Consider the following 22947-nt stretch of genomic DNA (forward strand, 5'->3'; position numbering starts at 1 on the left):
CTGCCAACCTAGTATGGCAAAATCAGAAAAATAGAGTAATAGCCCTGAACTACCATCCCTGGATGTTAGTTATCTAAGATTAGGATGCACTTAGATTAAGAAAATACATAATGCATTACCCAAAATACATGTGACTTTCTCTAATGTTATTTCAACATTTTATAATTTTTGTAATAATAATCTTTATTATTTTGTGATAAAGATATACAGTAAACATATCTTTAATATGAGTACACCAATCCTGAAAAAAAAAACATCAAGGAAATCTTGTGATACCTGACTTTGATATTTTGCTATAGTTTCTGTCAATAAGTCCCCTACGGTGAGGTTTATAAGAGGAAACATAACTATAATATTTCCAGTTTATGACACTGAATTATCTTAAGTTCTTGATGCAAAAAAACATAAGAAAAATTGATTGGAGCTCCCTGACAAGCAAAAAGCTTTCTTGACAATGTTAATATCTAATACATCCTCTTCCCTGGACAAGACTTGCTTTGCACTAGCATTGGCTTTACATTAAAACCTTCCATGGGTCCCATAATAATCTTTTCTAAGGAGAGTTTAAATTACATGTGTAAAGATCATGCAGAGAAGTTGCTTCTGTGGAAGTATAGTTTGGAGTAAGCCTAATGTGATCTCCATCTTGGCTTTATTTTACACTCCAGTCTCACTTAGCTTTGCTCACATAAGGTGAAATATGAGGTTTGCTGAACATTATGAAGAACTCATATTGCAATCTGGTCAGGGAAGCACACAAGTTATTTTTATTATTTATTATTTACTGAGTATTTTAATTTGTGTTTAATTACTCAAAAGTACAGTGTAGGGTAAATGAATTTAATTAAAAGTCAATTCTAATAAATTTACTGTGTTGTATAAATTTAAGTTTATTTAATTTATTAAATATTTCCTGTTTAATTATTCTAATGATATACTTTTAAAGTATTTGTTATTGTTCTTTTATTTCTTTAACCCTATTAAAAAAGGGAAAGATTCCTTGCTTTTTCTCCCTCATGGACTGCTAGGTGCTGCTACATTCTCTGCCTTGCTCTCTTCCCCATCTGCTCTGCTCTCCTGTTAATCTTTCCTCACTCACAGACATAGCTAATGGAAGTCCAGGTGTATCATCTCAATATATATTAAATCAAAAGATAAGAAAGTGTCACTTACAACTTACATACAATTCAGGTTATGGACATTATGGAAAATTATTATGATCAGTTACAGTATCTAAAATGAAACACTCTGTCTTTATTCTACTTCAGACAACTAAAGGCAGGGGAGTAAAAATTGATTTAAAACATCCAAGAACAGTAGAACATTTTATGAATATGGATCCCATAGATCACTAATGTCTTCAGTCTTTTTTCTCACTGCATGGATATAATAAAAATAAAATATCTAATTACTAAAGTCTTTTTCCTGTGTCTCTGTCCAGGTACATTCTGTATCTGAAGTTGTTTGTCAAATAGATGATTGTCAAATGGATCTATTTCAGAATCAGATAGCTATACAGGATGATGTATTAACACAATTCTTGGAGGATGTATATGTCACACATTCAGTTGGATTAAACAGTGAATTGCATTTCACTCAAAATAGAGAACAAAAAGTAAACATTATATATAGCAATAATTAAATTAAAAAGACACATTGTTACCATTCTTCTCTGTCAGCATCACAATTGCAGAAATAGTTCATGTCTATACAGTTTTCTAAAAGACTGCAGGAGCACTGCTGGACACCAGGCATCGAACCACCCCAGTAGGTGTGCTTCTCACCAGTCCGGCCTACCCACCACGAGAACGGGGTACCATCTGAAACACAATGTTCCTGTAGTCAGTTAATAGTCATAGTAACTCATTATCATAATTTAAAAAAGAGCCACATATACTGTACACATTTTTTTCCAGAATACATAAAGATTCCTGTAATAGGACAGCAGATTCAGCCAAAATGTTTGCTCTTCTCTACATTCCTTTAAAACATTGTAGGGAATGGCCTGCTGCCCTTAAGAAAAACATATAAAATATGAAATAATACTGTATGAGGTTTCCAGTGTTGTGATCTTATATGGGTGCCAAACCAATCATCTTCTGTAAGATGTCATCTACAAATACAACAGGCTACTATTTCTCTATGATGACTTCAACACTTTATACAACACACAATTTGACTGTAGGTGCTGCAATATTTGATTGTCACATGTTGGCTATGTTTGTTTCTTTTTAAAGTAGTAACTGTTTGTTATACTCACTAAATTTTATTAAAATAGGCTAATTAGTTTCAGGGAAGCTGTTCAAATGTTTTTTTAGCAGTTTCAATGTATTGTCAACATATGCATATCTTGAATACCAAATATTTTAAATAATTTTGTGACAAACCATATGACAGAATTTTGATCTATTCCTTGGATTTTTGTGGAGGTGTCCCTTGAAAATTACTGTGGAAAATTCTGAGTAATATAAAACATTTAAGAAGTGTCTTTAAAATTGGGTACTTATTAATAATCTGAACAATAAAAGTATTTACCATACCTGGAACAATAAAAGCTTGAAAAAGAAAGATCGACATGAAGGCTATGGGACACATGGGATATTCAAGTCAGGCACGAATATATACTTACGTACAGTACACAGATGTTTGTGTGTGTGACCACATTATTCATTTACACACCAAAATACACAATTGATATAGTAGTGCAGTAGACAGGTGTATGAAGGTAATCCAAGACTAAAGCAGAGTGGGTTTTTCTATATACAGTCAAGATTTATCATGTTGAATGATTAAGGGATTGTGTGACATTGGTAACATGTAAGGAGGTGAAACATAAGGCCTAAAAATATGCATGCAACAATGACATGCACATCCTCAGAGTCCCAATGTGATGCGTGCATTATCTATCAAAGTAAAATTGAAACACTGCTGGCCACCTGGCAGACCATGTAATATTTTTCCCTAGTTATAATTTGAAATACGATTATGTAGAAACTAAACTTTTCTTTGGGCATCGGGAGGACTTAAGCTTGAAATACAATTATTTTGGTTTTGGCAGATGTTTTCAGATTTAGGCAGATGCTTTTGCCCATTAAAATCTGAACCCTAAAAAAAACTGGGAAAACTGGAGGTGTAGCTGTTATGAATGCATGGTATACTGAGCAAAAATGTAGCTCATCATATATAGGAGAAAGCATGAATTTCATAAAGGTATTAGGGAAATGGAAACATATTTTGAAGAAGAAGTAAAAACCTTTTATTGAACAGAAATAGGTATTTTTCAACATTTGTAACCTACAGGGTTGATCAATGAAGGCTGAGTGCATGTGGCCACCAGTGAAAGCAATGCAAGCAGTACATCTATGATGCATGAATGCTTTGTTGCAGGTTGCAGATCCTGTCTTGTGGAATTCATTCAACAGGATGTGGCTGTTCACTAGTCTTAGAGTCTTAGATGCAACACGTAATCCCAGTTCATCCACAAATGCCTAATTTGGCTGAAGTTTGGTGAGTAGGGGGCATTTTTATATTTTAAGAAATTTGTTAACATAAAAAGCATTAAGACATGCTTTGTCCTGTTGCAATGTTATTATTGAAGGAGTCGCAGGAAGGGTAGCAAATGAAGTTCCAGGACTTGATTAATACTGGTGCCACACAATCAAGTTGTCATCAATCATTACAGCACTCATTCCTGGTGGTACCATCACACTTGGCCTTCATCAATCTTAGTGAAGTGTTATGACTTGTGATCTCCTAGATTGCACACTACTATTGACAGATTGTGTAGGGATATAATGTTTTGCTGGGTTTGAAACTGTTTGATATGAATACCCAAGAGGGATGAGTGACTGTACTTAGTCCAGACTAATAAGAAAGCCATCATTTTCTTCATAAACAGGAAATATTGGATCATTTTTGTGTTTTGTGCTTAAGTCACTTGAGTGTATTGAGATGAGTTGTAAATGACAGATTAATCAAAATGAGACCCAAGATATATATTCAATATCCTAATTTCAGGTTTATACATTGACGAAACATACATATACAAAATAAAGTGATACGTTTTTTTATGCTTACTGCAGTATTCTTTTTTTTCCCCCGAAGAAGGTTCCACAGCCGAAACACTGTTACCTTTTTTCTCTTTTCAGCATGGAATAAACCTTTACTTGTTAATACTTAGTATGTGTTCATACAATGCCTATGAAAGGGTTACTTCCAATTTTTGTACAATGTATTATACATAAAGACTTGTAAAACTGAACGCTTTTTTTTTCATTTTACCCACCAATTTAACCCTGTGACTGGGTGTAATAGAAAAAAAAAGTGAAAACTGAATATATAATTTTCCATGGTGTCCTACACACTATGATTATAAGAACCCTGTTACAACTAATATTAAACACCTATGTAAATTAAGAAAACTAAGCACTTCTTCATTATTTAGTAAATAGTACTGATGAAGTGTTATGATAAACTATCAAAAGTTCAACTCAAAATCTATTTTTCCTCTAGATATAGAATCACCTATTTTTTGTTATAGTCACCCAATTGTAAAATCACCTGTTTTAAAAAAATATATATGTTTTTTAACACATTTAGCACGTCCCTAATTGAGAGCACCAAAAGCCTGCAGGTGCCAGGGAGACTGCAGGGGTTGCTTTGTTTGCAAAGATTAGAGACAGTCCTAGCTGACTATTTCTACCATTAAAAACATTCACTGCTTCTTTGCAATCTCCAGAATTTGTGTACTTCCGGCCTTTTTTCCATTTCTTATTGCTCTTTGTGTCGTGACAGTATCCCCCCCTTCATGGGCGGCTCCTGACGCCCATACAAATAAATGAGCTGCCCAGCACTGGGGGGAGGAAAAACCTCATTTAATTGAAAGGAAACCTCCGGGAGTCCACGGCTGAGAGCTACCCCCTCTTCCGGGGTATAAACCTTTATTGGGTGGAAGAAGGGGGGGTCGAGTAGAGCTCCGGAGACTTAAAACAAAAAAAGTACACAAGCACAAACACAACAGACAAAAACCTGGGAAAGACCAGGGAGACAAACCACACAAAACATAGGAACCAAAAACAAAGTTCCGAGACACAGGGAGCAGGGGGGACCAAAATGGAGGGGAAACCAGGAAGAAAAAAAATCAAAACAAAAGGCAAAAAAAACACAAAAACCCCGGGGAAAAATACCGCAGACTGGGCAATGGGCATGTTCACATTCTAACACTGATATCGGAGTGGACAACCTGAGGAAAGCCAGACCGAAGTCCGCTCACAGACACAGATGCCCGGAGTGATATCCAGCGAAAGGAATGGAGGAATGGCAGAAAGCTTACCATTCTATCACTGATATCGGAGAGAGCAAGACCAGGAAGAGCCAGGCAAGAGAACCAGACACAGAAGCTTGGAGTGATATCCAGTAATAAGAATAGGCAATCCAGCTCAACATTCAATCACTGATATCGGAGTGATCTACCCGAGGAAAGCCAGGTACAGGACCCGCTCACAGGCACGGAAGATCGGAGTGATATCCAGTGATTAGAATAGAGGAACTGAAAAAAAAACAGCCCAGAGAACAAGAAAAAAAAACTGCAGCAAGACAAAAAAAAGCGCCGCTCGCGGGGTCAGAAGGTGGCTCAGCATTCTGTCACGGACGTCCAAAGGGACTAACCATGGGGAGTAGGAGAGCGTAAAAAGACCCATATGCGTAGCGGCGAGACGGGAAAAAGGCCCAGGCTCATTAGTGCAAAGAGTTCAGGAATGCCGTATAGAAACCTATGCCCTCGGGGAGCGGACGTGGGGCACCCTGGTGCTAGGCGGGTCTCAGGACATCCGAACATCAATGCTGAGCGAGGACGGAGTGCAAGACCCGGAAATATATAGCCCAAGGGAAAGAGAGGGACAGGAAGGACAGTAGACCGGAAACTAGGGACAGGACAGAGAAGGAGCGCCCTCTGGTTGCAGAGGGCGTGACACTTTGTCTATGAGGGAATGATGGAACTTCTTTGATGGAAGGGATTGTGGTGTAAAAATTGATTTACAAAAAAGAAAACTTTATAAAAAAGAAATGAAACATCACATGTACAGTGTGTAGTCAGTTTTTCCATCTTGTGTGTTGCCATGTGGGGAATCCCCATCACAGGATGGTGACATGATTCTGGCTTAACTCTGCAAAAGCTGGCTGATAGAGCTCAATCTGTGCTCAGACAAAAACATTTTTTTTTCTGCTTGAGCTATGTGGGAGTCAGAACTCATTTTTATTTTCACCTTACAGAAAAGGCAAATTACGTTTCAGATGAAAAGTAGAACTCAGAACCTATTCTTGGCTTAATGTGCAGTTTCACTTACAACCATACAGATGCTGCCATTCAAAACAAGAGGGTTATACTGCATTATTTTGCGGTGCGCTTGACGGGGTGTACCGCAAGTTACTGTATTAATACCATAAATTCTTGCATAGTACCGCATCATACCACATGATACCGCAAGTAAAATAATAGTATCCGGAATTTCCGCAAGGTGGAGCTAATAAAGCTCAACCTCTCATGTTTGAGCTGTCGACATCAAAGTCTTTACTGAAGATATTACTAATAGTGTTTATAATGAATGACCTTGGACAAGCTGCAAACTCAAAGTATTGCCCTGGTCCACATTCTTTTTTTTCATTGACCGTCGTTGTTAAAGTAACACCACAGCATTTCGTTGATCCAATCACGCATTTGTTTCCAATCATGCAAAGTACAGTAATTTTTGAAAATCTCTGATTCACCATGCCTTTAACATGCTCATAAAAGATATTGATTTAGGAACATAAACATATTACTGTATGCAAAACTGTACTGTATACAGTATGTATATGTATATATAATGTCTTTACTGTGCCCATTTAAGTATTGAATATTTATATGGAATTTTACCACTGAAGGGAAATCTTAGTAGCTGAGCATAAAAAGAACAGGAGCATTACGTGTGTGAAGATCATAAACGATATTAATTTTGGAACATAAACATATAGTATTACAGTATAAAAATTGTAAATGACTGGTCTCTTTAATTTAAAGAAAAAATACACACCAGTATTTCATTTCTCCCTAAACATTTTAAGCATTGAAGTCTTTAACATGTGAAATAACGTGTGTATAAAAAGTGGTAGTTTTAAGCTTTTCTGCGAATATGCTCGATACTGGAGCAAACAAGCATACTTTTAGAATTTGATTAATAGGGAATATAATAAGGAATCGCGTATCTAAAGAAATTAATAACTATATAATTATATTAATGTACTAAAACACAATAGTACACGCTGTACAATGTACGTTGATACTGTTTGAGTAGGGCTTTTTCACCACTCATCATGCGACCTTGCGCAAGACAAACATGTCTTTGAAAAAATAAAATAGCAATATTATGGATAATTAATTGACTTTTTATATTTCTAAATATCACAACATGTTCGAATCTAAGTCATTTTTTAATAACAATGAATAGTCACCTTTTTTCCTTCTGACAACGGTTCCTGCTTCTGCTTCCTGCTTCCTTAGATCTCCCTTCAGATTTTAAAGGTTATTGATAATATATCTTCCGTGTCGCATCTTCCCAGTGTAGCTGATCTTTTGCTGCCTCGATAAACTATCACAAAGCTTTATAGAACTTATCATTTCTATTATCAACAAATTGTAAATACGGCATTTACATTGGCGTTATTAATTTTTCACTTGAGTATTTGGAGGATTGTCAGCTGTCACTGAGAGCAGACCCCCCCCTCTTAGGCTGCGCAAACGATCTTTTAGATTTTTATAGAGAAACGGAGGCTGTACAGTATGCGTTACAATATAAACGTTTACTGTCAAATTTTAAATCAACAATTGATTTAAAGACGATCTGTCAAAGCGCAATGAAACCTATTACTTGATTCTTATGGATGCCTGGACCTGCCAGGGTTAAAAAAAACCATGGAATTGGGTATCTAAAGAAATAACAGTATAACTATGTTCATGCACAAACAGTATCATGTTTCATTATTAATTTGGGTGTTTCCTCTTGCCAGAAAGCTCTAAATTGCATTTTGAGTGCGGTTTTTGACTTTTTTTTAAATGACAACCCTTAAATAAAGCCAATACTGTTTAGACTTTTAATTATTTTAGACTATATTACAGCAGCACAATGCACAATGCAACGTAAATCGCTACCTTTGTCTTCTGCGTAATAATGTTTACCTCTCTGTCCAGCAAATTAACAGCAGTAATAATAATGAACTTTAGTGTATATAGCGCTTTTAAAGGTGGCTCCTCAAAGCGCTTTACAGATCATTTCTATTATCAACAAATTGTAAATACGACATTTACATTGGCGTTATTAATTTTTCACTTCAGTATTTAGAGGATTGTCAGCTGTCACTGAGAGCAGACCCCCCCCTCTTAGGCTACGCAAACAATCTTTTAGATGTTTATAGAGAAAAGGAGGCTGTACAGTATGCGTTACAATATAAACGTTTACTGTCAAACTTTAAATCAACAATTGATTTAAAGACGATCTGTCAAAGCGCAATGAAACCTATTACTTGATTCTTATGGACGCCCGGTCCCGCCAGGGATTAAAAAAAAAAACATGGAATTGTGTATCTAAACAGTATAACTAGTTATAACAGTATAACTATGTTCATGCACAAACAGTAGCATGTTACATTATTAATTTGGGTGTTTCCTCTTGCCAGAAAGCTCTAAATTGCATTTTGAGTGCAGTTTTTGACTTTTTTTAAATTACAACCCATAAATAAAGCTGATACTGTTTAGACTTTTAATTATTTTAAACTATATTACAGCAGCACAATGCACAATGCAACGTAAATCGCTACCTTTGTCTTCTGCGTAATAATGTTCACCTCTCTGTCCAGCAAATTAACAATAGTAATAATAATGATAATTTAATAATTTATTGTATATAGCGCCTTTAAAGGTGGCTCCTCAAAGTGCTTTACTGAATAAAAACAATAACAACAATACTGTTAGGCTGGGCAAACATCGTCTGCGCTTTAAAGGTACCCCTGTCGCGGAATTTTAAGTCATTTTAATAACAATGAATAGTAACCTAGGCGTTACAATATAAACATTTATATTGATTTAAATCAAGTTTTGTCAGACAAATGCAACATAAATCGATATTTTTGTCTTCTAAGTATCTTAATAAACTTTCAGCATAGCTTTCTCCCCGTTTAGATTTATTTTTCTTGGGATCTTGGGATCAAACGTGGAAAGATTAGATTGTAATCGTTTTTATTTTTTAAATACATTTTAGAAAGGTGTAATCTATACTAAAAAGCTGTACACCACCTGCTATAAAGATAAATATTGTAAAACTTTCGGGTTCGGATAGGACAGACACAAGAACTCAGACTTGCGGAGTTAAAGCAAGTTAAAGCCTTGATTTTATATATCACCTTTAAAAGTGACATCCCAAAGCAAAGTAAATACCCAACACTGATTGTACCCATCTGTCATGCTAATAAAGCACCTTGAATTGAATTGAGAGAGAGAGATTTAAACTGCGACACTTATCATTCAACCAGAGCTCGAAATATCACAAGGATCCTCAAGAGCAAAGCAAAGACTGTATTAAAAGTATACTAGTGACAAACTACTATACTTTAGATCTTTTTTTCTGAACTGGGGAAAATCTGATCATGTTTCTCTATAACAATAATAAAAAAAACATTATTTTACATATCACCTTTATGTGATATCACCTTAAGGACAGCACATACAAGGGTTAATTGCACAATGGACCGCGCAAAGAAATTTAAAATAGTCTTCTTTAGGTGTGAGGGCAGGAGTGGATCGCAGAAGGCATAATCAGCAAATTAGGAAAACAAAGAACAGGACAGGTGAGACGTTTATCCAGAGAGCGAGTGATCAGAAAAAGGAACAGCTGTTACGGCCAGGTTTTACGCTCTCTCTCTGCTAAATGAATAAAAGCATTTTATTAAAAACACATTTGCGTTTGTCTGGGTATTTACTTTGTAATCTGTGGTTTACATCTACTGTATTGCTTTGAGATGCCACTTTTAAAGGTGATATGTAAAATAAAGTTTTTTTATTATTGTTATAGAGAAACATGATCAGATTTTCCCTGGTTTAGAAAAAAGAGAATTAAAATCTGTAATCTTTCCACTTGTATGGAAAATACAAGAAGTTTCTGCTTTTTGTACGGATGGTAACAAAAAATAATCTAAGTGGTGAGAAAGCTGTGCTCCTCAAAGCGCTTTACAGGATAAAAACAATAACAACAATAGTGTTAGGCTGGGCAAACGATTTTTTTATAGAAATACAAAATGAGATATAATGATGTGTTCCGGCTAAGAATTTAACGAGTACAACCCCCCTCTCTGTGGGAGTGCTGGCTGTGACGAATTAAACCGGTTTCACAGGTATTTTCAAAGTAGAAGGGGGCGAGATTTCCAGGGAAAGACACCTCCCCCCTCCAAAACCAAGGAAGAACAGTACTTAATAGTTAGGAAAGCTAGGCTCCTCAATGAAATCTCTTTAACATGCTAATGCGTTGGTGTAACAGTCCGAGCGTGGCAAGCTTCTAATGTCAACTCGATTACTTCTTTCATTGGAAGACAATGAACATATTCTAGCCCTAAATGAATTAATAGCAAACATGGTTTACATAAAAGACATTTTTCCAAGAAAGTTTATAATAATACGATCTATAGTTGAAATCTGAGCCTAAATAAAAAGAAAAGCATTTTCAGAGAACAATTACGCTGTGTTTATGTAGAATAAGTGATTAGGTTTATGAGCAATCTAATTACTTATTCGTTTAAAAAGCTATATAAAATAAAGTTTATTATTAATTTGCTGGACAGAGCGGTGAATATTATTATGCATAAGACAAAGATAACAATCCTGATCAGTTTAGAAATCTGTGTACGCTGTAAGGTTTTTACTTCCTAAACGTTTAAAATACACGTTTCAAATAGAAAAAAATCCTCTTCCTGGTACAGTATGTATAGCAAACTATCATGTCTTTTTTTCTCCAATCAGAGGGGTGTCAGATGGTGTCAGCCAATCACCATTCCGAAGCCCTACCATAATCTCTGGTATGGGGAGACCCCAGAATTCTGTCCCATAGTTTAGATAGATGATAGATACTTTTATTGATTTCGAGAGGGAAATAAAGTAAATCATTTTCATTTTAGGAAATTATTAAACGCTCGGTTAAAAGCAAAGGAGATTGTCTGTTATAGTGGACATAAAAACAAGAGTTTGCTGGCATTATATCATAGAAGACACAGACCGGCGCCAGACCGGGAGAATACAGACCTGACCTGCAGCGTAAAAGAAAATGCCTGATGAACTAGGGATTGGACAGTTTCCAAGTGCTTGTACAATCGATGGAAATGTTCAAATAAATGTGCAAAAGAAATAAACAAAAAATCATTTAATTCTTTATCATATTGGCTAGCTAATGTCCTCTCTTTGCTAGTTAGTGGCTGTGTTTCTGCGTTGGGTAGAAACAGGTGACTGTTCTCAGGCGGAAGATGTAAACAGCTTAATTTTCGTGTTAAATACTTTTTTAAAATTAAAATTCATTCTATACAGCAATCGCATATTTGGGTACCATTTCATAAAACTTTCATGCTTAAAATGTTTAGGGAGAAATGGAAGACTGGTGTGGATTTTTTCTTTAAACTACCAAGACCAGCCATACACAGTACAGTTTACGTACATACAGTAATGTTTATGTTCCTAAATTAATATCGTTTATGACCTTCAGATGCATTATGCTCCTCTTCTTTTTATGCTCAGCTACTAAGATTTCCCTTTAGTGGTAAAATTCCATATAAATATTCAAAACTAAGCGGATTAAAATGTGCACAGTAAAGACATTAAATGATTAAATATTTTCACTACCAACCAATGCACCACGAGTGCCCCTGTCGGTCATTTTGGCCAGCCAATCACTTACCGCGGTGCCCCGCAGTAGCTTGTGGGTAGTTTACCTTACCGCGGGTTTGTACCGCGCATTTTGAATGGCTGCATCTGTGCCTACCCCATACATATTTGATAAATCAGAATTTTAATAAATATGTTTGAAAATCTCTTATGTCAAGATAAGAAATAATACCACTAATAATAATAATAATAATAATAATAATAATAATAATAATAACACCCCACCACGTCATACCGCTCTAGACAATGCATTGTTTGAGAAAGATTGGAGAAAATAACTTTTTCCAAAAAACGTTGATCAATTCATATAGGAATTAAAAATCAACAACAGCCCAAAAGTAAAGGAAAGGAAAACACAGAGAAAAATGTTTTAACTTGCCTTTGTCACACAAATGTTTTAATTTGTTTTAATATCAAACAACAACAGTGTTTGCTCTTGTAGCTTTTGCTGGTAATGTCTACTGATATACATTTAGTGACAGAAGCAAAATAACATGGTTACATTCTAAAAGGAAAGCAAAAGATTAATTTCCATGTTTACTTATTCTGTAAAGAAGTTATTAGGTTGGAAAAGTCACAAGATCGGCCAAGTTAACCTTACTCACCCCGAGTGTTGAGTAATCGGGATGTTTTACAGCGGTAGATGATTTCCTGCTGACATTCCTCTGCCCCACTCACCATGGCCTCCAGCTGCTCTTCACTCATGCTATAGTTGAACTGCATGAAGTAAGGCTTCTGTAGGCTGGAGCCCTGAACTCTTGCTGGCTCTGAGTTGTTGTGGTGAATGATTGTCCACACTTTATCCTCTATAAAATAAAGCAAAACATACAAACCGGTATTTTGATTGTTTCATATAGTTTTAAGGAAAAAAAAAATCATTACACCAAGATTTAAGATTAGAATACTGTGGTGGGCAGTAGAAGTGACAATGCAACAGTGAGTGTAAGAGTAGCAGAATCTATGAGCTACTGGTTAGCAGTTAGCAGTTCTGGCTATTTTGAGACTGGAACATGGTGGTGTGCAGTGTTGCTGTATTGGCTCAGAAGGGCAGCCTAGCACAGAAAACCAAAGATATCTACCATTTGCTGAAGTTTACTACATGAAATGGGTGAGAATGTGTTCAAGGTTGAAACAAAAAAGAGAAGCAAGATCAGCTATTTAAGAGGGTTGAAACTGACACCTATTGACAGTGGGAGGCACGGAGGGGAAGGCAACCCATCGCTGTAGCAGCCTAAGCCTGATTAATAGGGACAATGCAGGGATGAATGAGTAGACCTGGATTGATACCATGCACTCACACATGGTGCAGTGGAAGTCAATGACTGTGAGCTCCTGCAAGGAAGGCAAAAATGTAAAAAGAAAGACTTGGAAGAAGAGAGAGACAAAATTATATATATATGTATACTGGGCTATAGGTGCGGTGGATTAGACACTTGATCGGGAATGGTGAGATAAGAGGAGGGGGAGGAGAACAGAGTAGGTGATATTAGGAAGAGAGAGAGGAAAAGGGTGACACATACAGTACTTGCAAACAATTGCTCCCACATACTACTACCTTTGACTTTCACTATAGAACCCCTGTTAATCAACACTGATGATGACAAATGTTAATCATCTTAACCAATTTAATTTTGTCTTGTTTTCTCAATAAAATATCAGTGCTTCTATCTCACAAATGCCATTTGTTATTTTCCTGATATTTCTGATATTTTGTGAATATTTGAAGTTGTCTTAATTAATAAGTCATTAGTTTGTTTATATGCACCATATACATATCCAGCCATTCAAAATGCATGGAGTATGCTGCGTTAAAACTCGGTAGGCGTGGCGGATCATATAGCATTATACTGCATTTTAATTGAATTAAGATAATAGTATACGGAAGCACCTTGTAAAACCTTGTAAAACTGCAAGGTGGAGCTAATAAAGCTTAATGTCTCATGAAAGTATTTGAGCTGTTGCCAGAAAATGCCTGGTTTTGCATCCTGGTCACTGCAGAGGAACAATCTTTTTCCAATTAAGAATTTAAGTTGTATACTCTTTAGACTTTTAATAATTTTAAACTGTGTATTACAGTGTGTTAATCATTAAACATTAAAAAGTCGGTATATTTTATAAAAGCAAGATTGCTCAGTTGGACAAAAGTACACAACCTTCCACCTTCATCATAAATAATTAAATTATTCATAAATATTTTACACATCAAAGTCTTTAACTTGGTAACTTAGTGGGTTCTGGTTCTAAAATGTTTGTTTTAACATTATCAAGCTTATATTGTGTACTTCATAAAAAGTTATAATGTTTTATCCTTTTCTTAGAATACATAGTAAGAACACCACTTGCTTTTATTGTAAAAATATAAATGTGGTAGTGATTTAGCATCACTTGATAGTTATATTAATATGAAATCATGAAACTAAGCAGCTAAAGTATCACAAGTGGACATTTTGGACACATTTTGACATCTGTTTCTTTTTAAAAAACTTTTATTGTCCTTGTAGTGGTAATGGACAAAGTACTGCACCCATTTGATTGCTGGTGTAGCGGCAATGTTTGTTAATAAGACAGAATTAAGTGTTGCTGTGCTTTCCCAAATGAGGCCCCATCTCTCTCTTCATCTCTGTGGTGCAGCCACAGAGAAGCTATTCATGCAGGCTGATTTAAAGATGTTTTCTTTTGATAAGGGACAGCTCCCCAATGGAGATGCACTTAGCTAAGCCTGGCTATCATGATCAATGGTCATCCATTGGCGCCTATCTGTCTAGGGGATGCCAGATGGACATCTGGACTACATTCCTAAGTGTCAGGAGTAAGTCACTCATATCTCACCTTGATCAACCAATCAGGGACTGGTAGGGCCGAGTAACCCACGTGGATCTCTGATGCCCACGAAACTTTCAGCCAATGAACAAGCTGAAGTTCCTCCAGGTAAAAACAGGCAACACAGAGCTCCGAAGGACTTTTTCTTAGGAGAATTCTAAGGAGAATTCCAGGGGTGCAAGACAATTCCAGGCCAGGACAGCCCAGGAGCAGAAAGGCTCCCAAGGGCAGGACATTCTCCCAGCATGCCTCATGACCATCCTGAGACTCAGCCCGGACAACCATGGAACGGCCAGTGTGTCCGAGTGCCAGAACTTTCCTCTGTTCTGAGAGTCTAGACCGGAGGTTGCCAGAGAGTAACCAGAGGATCCACCCGAAGTTAGCATCAGCAGCAAGCCTCATAACAGGTCAGAACTGTGGACAGCTGAATCACTATTCAGAACTAGCACTTCATCAGGAACGAACCAGGACGTTCAAAAAGTTATTGACATCTGAAACATCCGTGTCTCATAAATAGATATTTAAATAAGCGAATCTAATGAAAACTGAATAAAAAAATGACTCCGAAAAAGCTACTAATGCAGTACATCAGCTGACAGTGACTGACATTGTTTCCCACTGCATTCTGGGGAATGTAGTTTTGACAAGAACCTCCATCTTGTCTCCATCCATCACTCTCTCACAATTTATCATGCATGAATGAGTCAAATAAAAAAAAAATATGTTTACAAAGAAAGTGGACCACAGTACAGTTGGGTATGCATGATTAGCAACATGGGGTCATTGTTATGATTTCTCTATTATTATCATATCCCTCAACTCGTTCACTTGTGGTTATTTTGGAAACATTTTTACATGTTCCTTCTAACTACATTGCTGTTGATATGGTAGCAACAGACAAAATGAAATGCTTGGAGTTTGTAATGTAGGGCGCTCTGAATGAGTTAAACTTTGATGCAGGACAAATAATTGTATTTCCCACAAGCTATACTGCAGTGGCAGTACAGTAGCAGTTTGAAATTATTTGTTGTTTAGAGATTAAATGATTAAATCATTTCACTAGCAACCAATGCACCACTAGTGCCCCTGTCAGTCATTTTGGCCAGCCAATCATATACTGCAGTACAACGCGGCAAACTGTAGATAATTTTGCGCGGTACAGGGTTGTACCGTGCATTGTGAGTGGCTGCATCTGTATAATGGCCTTATAAGCATAGTTTGTAGTCAGCCTGAGGCCTATTATTAGTACAGTACTGTGAGCGACCAATGCCTTAGGTGGATAACTGCATGGAAAGAATAAACAAAGAAATGTACTTCAACAGGAAAGTGGAATGTTCCATATATCCTGAGCAAACCTGAGGAAAACCATGCAAACAAGGGGAGAACATCAAAGTCAACGCAGAGAGAGCACCAAGTTTGGAATTGATGTCAAGGCCCCAGTGCTGTGATGCAGCAATGTTAACCACTGTGCCACTGTCCTGCCGAGTGGTGAACTTGAGTGAAAAAAATGTAAAATAGGAACTAACAAGAACAAATGGTAAGAGAAAAAGGTCTTCTTAGCAAAAAATGTTAATGGAAAAAAATGCATGAGAAACATAAGAGATAACTTAATCCTTTTTCTAAAACTCATACTTAATGAGTACTTAATGCTTTCTCTATAGTGTAGGACAGAGATCTACCAGTCTTACTGCAGGTAGCTCCTATGGGTCATAATGCTTCTTTGGTCAAAACTCACCCAAAGACAATAACCACATATCTCAAATAAAAACTCCCTTAAATTTAACCATCATTCTGTGTATTATGCATATGTAAATTTGGCCAAATACCATTTTCTCCATTTAGGACATAACAAATTTAAAAACAATAAAACTAATATACGTTATTTTAATTATGGGTTAGTAGCACTAGATAGAAGAAGTAAATGATACCAAATAATAGGAAAGTGATCCTCAGACAGACACAAGGTGCCTTCAAAGTGTTCTGCAAATTTAATTGCCACCAGATCTATCCCAGGGTTCAACTCTCTTTTTAAATGCAGCAATCCGAATACATGGTATTGGATTGGAATTACTGCTGCTACTGGAACCATACTTGGTCTTCATTGGATCCTTGTTGATGTATACAAAGTGTACTCATTGCAGTTAGAACTGCAAGAACTAAACCCAGATTCCCCGTTACCCATGGTAACCACATTAGAAACAGATATTACCATCAAAAGTTGATTGGACAAACATTCAAATGAATGTCCTTGGTGGAGGTGAAATCTGCCCAATGTTATCAAGAGTCAATACAGCTGCTGGGTGTGCGTTCTGCATTGGCAGTTGCATCACAGAGTGTAAGGGATACACAACAACCACGTCATGAAGTGAATGACAGTGGGAGATCTGAAACCTTGCTACAATGTGGGGATTTAATTCAAGTTTGCCTTATATGATTAAAATTGTATAACAAATTGTACACATGATATAACATAATAATGTTATGGTATAACAGCGTACCTAGCATGAAGCTGCTGAATGCAAAGTTTTCAGTCTCTTTCCCCTTAGTTCTTATTTTATAATTTCTTTACAATTCCATGTCTTAAATGGAAGGCGATTAAAAATACATTCTCTAGCTATTTTCATCTACCACTTTAAGTAAGGGAAGCTACCAGTTTATTGAATGTCTGTACTTAATCATTAATCCTGCTCTACTGTGCTTTTACACCAGTGTTTCCCAACCCCTCCTCTTGTTCTTTTTCAAGATTGTATTTGCTGTAGAGAATCTCACCTCCAAACAAAGGTGAGTTTATTGTAAAAACCATGGGGTGCTGAGGAGTAGTAGATAAAGCTACACCTTGTGCTCCAGTGTACTTGGTTAGTATACAGACACAACTCAAGCTGTTATTAAACTGTTCTAAATGTTCTTGAGTCCTTGATTATCACTGCTCCTGCTGTTATGTTCTGTTCTGGGAATTGCTATGAGCATGCTTACTTAGTCTTTTGCGTTACAGTGAGTACTTTGAGGTGTTCCCTCGGCCCGCATGTACTTGAGGGATAGAATGAGTGGAAAAACACTGTGAGTGGAGTGAAGTTTGGTGAGTCAAAGAGGGAGGTTCCTTTTATCATGCTGTATCCTGTTCCCAAAACTGAGAGGTAAGCAATTATAAATAAGTGACAAATTAAAAGATTTCATCTATCTATTCTCCTCAAGCATACTTAATTGCTACACTTTATTATTTTTCATCATTTTATATTTTATTAATGGTTTAAATTTATTTTCTTCCACTGTACCACCAATAAACAATAACAAAGCAGTCCTGATTTAAATGTCCAGTTAAAACGATCTGTTTAGGAATTTGTAAGTAGTTGAGTGAAAATATGTACTGTGTCAAAGTCACTTATATCTAAATTTGAAAATAAATGCATGAACATACATTACAGCCTATCACTGTGTAAAAAGAACACCGTTGTTGAGGACAAATTTGAAGATTGAAAATTTGAACGTTCCTAGGAACACAGGTATAGACAATTTTGGAGTAAAGGGTAATGTAAACTGAAGAAACACACTAATGTTTCCACTTCAAATTGAAAACTGTTTAAATGCCGGAAAAGCATAGAAACAGAAAACTTGTTATATTTAGTCACTTATATTGGCCTTATAGTCTTAATTTTTAAGGAGTGTATTATTTCTGGAAGAAAAACACAGCAATCATATTATTTAGGCTAATACAAAGATATGAAAACATTTCATACGTTAGTTTTAGTACTTGCATTAGCAATTTCAATCTCTAACAACAATTAAAGTGCTTACCTGTAATATTGCAGTACACCAGTGTAGGACCTAGTGGACCACTTCCATCAGAGTCAATGGAAAAGTAGCCTGAAGTGCTACCAATTTGCCTGTAGGCTTCACATGATGGCTCATAGATGGCTGAGTAAATAAAAAAAATAGATAAAAAAATACAACAATGAATATTATTTGATTAATTATTGTATAATCATTTTTACATGAAGAAAACATAAGGGAAAATATTTATACAATAAAGACTAAACAACATAATGTAGACTTCAATGTAAATGTGGAAAACCATTATATATTAACATTAAACAACCTTTCCTGATTTTGTTCTCCATCATATATCTGAAACAATTTTAACCACCAAATTTAACCCTATTAAACATAATTTGCTTTTAGTTTACACTGGTTATTCTAAATAGTACAAACCAAATAATAAATGGGCATAAATTACAATTAGTGTTTATTCAAATATACTTTTAATGCAAAATAATTATTTTGTGTATGAATTAGGTTGCCTGTAAACCACCAGTTAAAGCTAATACTTACAGCATACACTAAAAAAATGCATTGAATTGTAATTTAAAAATTGGCCAAAAAGTTTTATTCCCAAAGTATAATTAATTTTATAAATGGATTACAGCTTGTATGTTCTGTAAAAGAGCAGACAGCACAGGCAATTATTTAAAGGAACTGTTCCATTCGATATTCAAACAATTCACACGTCAGCACATGAACGATTGTACAATTTACAAAATAAATATTGCCAGGATTTAGGATGTTTCTATTATGTATTTGTTAAGAAATATATGCAATTATGGAAATACAAATTATTTAGTATTAAAATCAATTATTGAGTTATGCATTCTTTAAACCTCCAATGTTGTCATACAGTATATAAGAACTGGCAGTCCTTGTCTGATGTAGCTTCACTACTTTGTTCATCCCATCTATCAGCTGATGTTCAACCATTCTTGTTAGCAGGCATCCTTAAGATGTAATAAGATGGATGCAGTATTTTGCAGTTTGCAGATTACTCCATAGTATCTTAATAGGATTCTTGTCTGGTGACTAAAACATCCACTCCAAACTGTATATTTCTTATATAAGAATTCTGAAATTGATTTTGTCCTTATTTTTTATTTATTAATATTTTTCTAAATTATTTTAGAATTGGAAGATAGTTCCATGTGCTTTCAAACAGATTATACTAGTGCCTTATTTTATTTTTTAAATATATTAACATTTGGTAGAATCTTCTGTTAAGAATACAGTACCTTGCACAAATCATGCTCTAATAGTCCATGTTACCTGAAGCTTTACATCAATAAGTAAATGATAATACCATAGAAAAGTATAACAGATATTACTAGCCCTTATGCCAAACAAATCTTCAGGGCAGTGTTGTTCAACCAATTGTACTTATTGGAACAAGAGATGTTTTTCATAGACCACTAACACAAATCTTTCAATAGTCACTCAAGATAGATACAGTGGATATGAAAAGTCTACACACCCTTATTGAAATTCCAGGTTTTTGTAATGTAAAGCCAGAAATCAAAATAAATCATGTCAGACATTTTTCCATCTTTGTGACCTTACAACCAACAAAATTCAAGAGAAAAACAAATAGATAATTATTAGGTAAAATAATTTAAATTACAAAATTTACAACACCCTGGTTGCATACGTGTGCAAACCCTTTTATAATGGGGGCTGTAGCTGTGTTCATAGTTAACCAATCACATTCAAAATCATGTTCAAAGGTAAGTAGCATACACCTGCCAAAAATGAAAGGGATTCTGATTAACCCCAAATAAAAATCAGCTGTTCTGTAGAATTTCCTTGAAAGTTTCGGGTTGCATCCTACTGGGATAGCCATGGTCCGCAAGGCAGTGACCAAACATCTACAGGATCTTATTCAGGTGGGTAGCTGCGTAAGCATGTGTAGGCTGCAAAGGAAAAGAAGAGAGAAAACACAACGTTTCAGCCATGGATCCACGGCCGAAACGTGTTTTCTCTATTCTTTTTTTCAGCATAGAATAAACCTATTACTTGTTCCTTTACAGGATCTTATTGTTGAAAGGTACCGATCAGGAGAGGGGTATAAAAGAACATCAAAGGCATTGGATGTACCATGCAGCACTGTGAAGACTGTCATCGATAAGTGGAAACACAGGGACATTGCCAAGATCAGGACGACCTTCCAAAATTGATGACAGGACAAGGAGAAAACATATCATGGAAGCTACCAAGAGGCTAACAGCAACATTAAAGGAGCTGCAGGAATTTCTGGCAGGTAATAGTCATTCTTTGCATGTGACAACAATCTCATGTATTATGCACATGTCTGGGCTATGGGGTAGGGTGGCAAGACGGAGGCCATTTTTGAAAAAAAAAGAACATCCAAGTCCGTCTAATCAAGTTCAAGTTCAAGTTCAAGTTCAAGTTTATTGTCATTATACTCATATACAGGTATATGGTATAACGAAATTCTATTTAGCTAGCTCTCAGACATAAGTAGTACAAGAAAAACAACAACAACAACAACAATACAATTGTATAACAAAAGAAAGACAGAGACAACAGGCAATGTGCAAAAAACAACAACAGACAATGTGCAAAACAACAAAAGGTAACAGGTTATATGCAAAAATACGCATCAACAGAATGAAATAAAGGGATAGAAATTATGGGGAGTGAGCTTTTGACATGTATGGTAGAGGTAGATTTTCAATGTGTGTTTGGATTTTTGGTAAGAAAGAGAGAAAGAAAGAAGGCACTGTGAGGTTCAGATCATGGGTGAGAGTGAGAGAGGCTGTGAGTTTAATAGTTTAATAGTGCGGGGGTAAAAACTGTGTTTGAGTCTGGTAGTCCGGGCCCGAATGCTCCGGTCCCGTTTTCCAGATGGTAGCAGATCATAAAGTCTGTAGCTGGGGTATGTGGGGTCTTTGATAATGCTTAGAGCTTTCCTCAAGCACCGTCTGTCATAAATGTCCTGGATAGATGGGAGGGCAACCCCAGTGATGGACTGGGCAGTTTTCACCACCCGCTGTAGGGCTTTGCGGTCAGCAACACTGCAGTTGCAATACCACACTGTTATGCAGCCTGTCAGTGTGCTTTCTGTAGTGCATTTGTAAAAGTTAGTGAGGATCTGGGGACATATCTTAGCCTTCTTCAACCGTCTTAGGAAGTACAGGCGCTGTTGCGCTTTCTTGATCAGACAGGTGGTGTTGAGAGACCATGTGAGGTCCTCGGTGATATGGACGCCATGGAATTTAAGGTTACTGACCCTTTCCACTTCAGTCCCATTGATGTGGATAAGGGCATGTCTGGTTTGCAGTTTCCTGAAATCAACGATCAGCTCCTTGGTTTTGCTGACGTTGAGGGTGAGGTTGTTGTCATCACACCACGTTGACCTCCTCCCTGTACACCCTCTCATCATTGTCTGTGATCAGACCTACAACTGTGGTGTCATTGGCAAACTTGATGATGGAGTTGGTGTTGTGTTTGGCCTTACAGTCGTGGGTATAGAAGGAGTAGAGCAATGGACTAAGCACACACCCCTGGAGGACCCCAGTGTTCAGAGTTAGTGTGCCGGAGGTGTGGTTTCCAAGCCTGACAGCCTGAGGTCTGCCTGTCAGAAAGTCCCGAATCCAGTTGCAGAGGGTGGTGTTGAGACCCAGTGCACTGAGTTTCTTGACAGTTTCTCTGGGATGATAGTGTTAAAAACTGAGCTGAAGTCGATGAATAGTAGTCTTGTGTATGTGTTCTTTTTGTCCAGATGGGATAGGGCAGTGTGTATGGCAATGGAGATTGTGTTATCTGTGGATCTGTTGGACCGGTAGGCAAACTGAACTGGTATGGGTACACTGTGTTTGGAATGGTGTCCTTAATGTCCTTAGTGTGTAATCACACCAAACCAAGTGGGAAAATGTTGTATGGTCTGATGAGACAAAGTTTGAACTTTTTGGCCTTAATTCTAAAAAATATGTTTGGCGCAAAGACAACACAGCCCATCATTCAACACCACACCTACTGAGAAGCATGGTGGTGGTAGCATCATGCTTTGGGGCTGCTTCTCTTCAGCTGGGACAGAGGCTCTAGTCAAAATAGATGGGATAATGACTAGCTCCGAATATCAAGATATTTTGGCACAAAACCTGCTGGCCTCTGTCAGAAAGCTGAAAATGAAGAGGAATTTCACCTTTCAACATGATAACAACCCAAAGGACACATCCAAGTCAACCAAGGAATGGCTTCAGAAAAGGAAGATCAAAGTCTTGGAATGGCCCAGTAAGAGCCCAGACCTCAATCCAATAGAAAACCTGAGGAATGACCTAATTTGAAGGAGCTTGAACTTTTTTGCAAGGAAGAGTGGGATAAAATTGCAAAGA

At 36.6% G+C, this 22947-nt stretch overlaps 1 protein-coding gene across 2 annotated transcripts in view; it reads right to left on the bottom strand.

The window, feature by feature from the left end:
• The window catches only part of LOC102692151 (contactin-associated protein-like 5), a 179419-nt gene that overhangs the window by 109886 nt on the left and 46586 nt on the right, over positions 1 to 22947 (bottom strand). For both annotated transcript variants that reach the window (XM_069196417.1, XM_069196418.1), the window contains exons 8-10: positions 18566 to 18685; positions 12559 to 12759; positions 1664 to 1820 (exon numbers count right to left, since the gene is read on the bottom strand). In XM_069196417.1, the coding sequence (XP_069052518.1) occupies positions 1664 to 1820; positions 12559 to 12759; positions 18566 to 18685 (478 nt within the window). The remainder of the gene's footprint in view (positions 1 to 1663; positions 1821 to 12558; positions 12760 to 18565; positions 18686 to 22947) is intronic.

Source organism: Lepisosteus oculatus, chromosome 12 (genome assembly GCF_040954835.1).
Source record: "Lepisosteus oculatus isolate fLepOcu1 chromosome 12, fLepOcu1.hap2, whole genome shotgun sequence".
Lineage (NCBI taxonomy): Eukaryota > Metazoa > Chordata > Actinopteri > Semionotiformes > Lepisosteidae > Lepisosteus > Lepisosteus oculatus.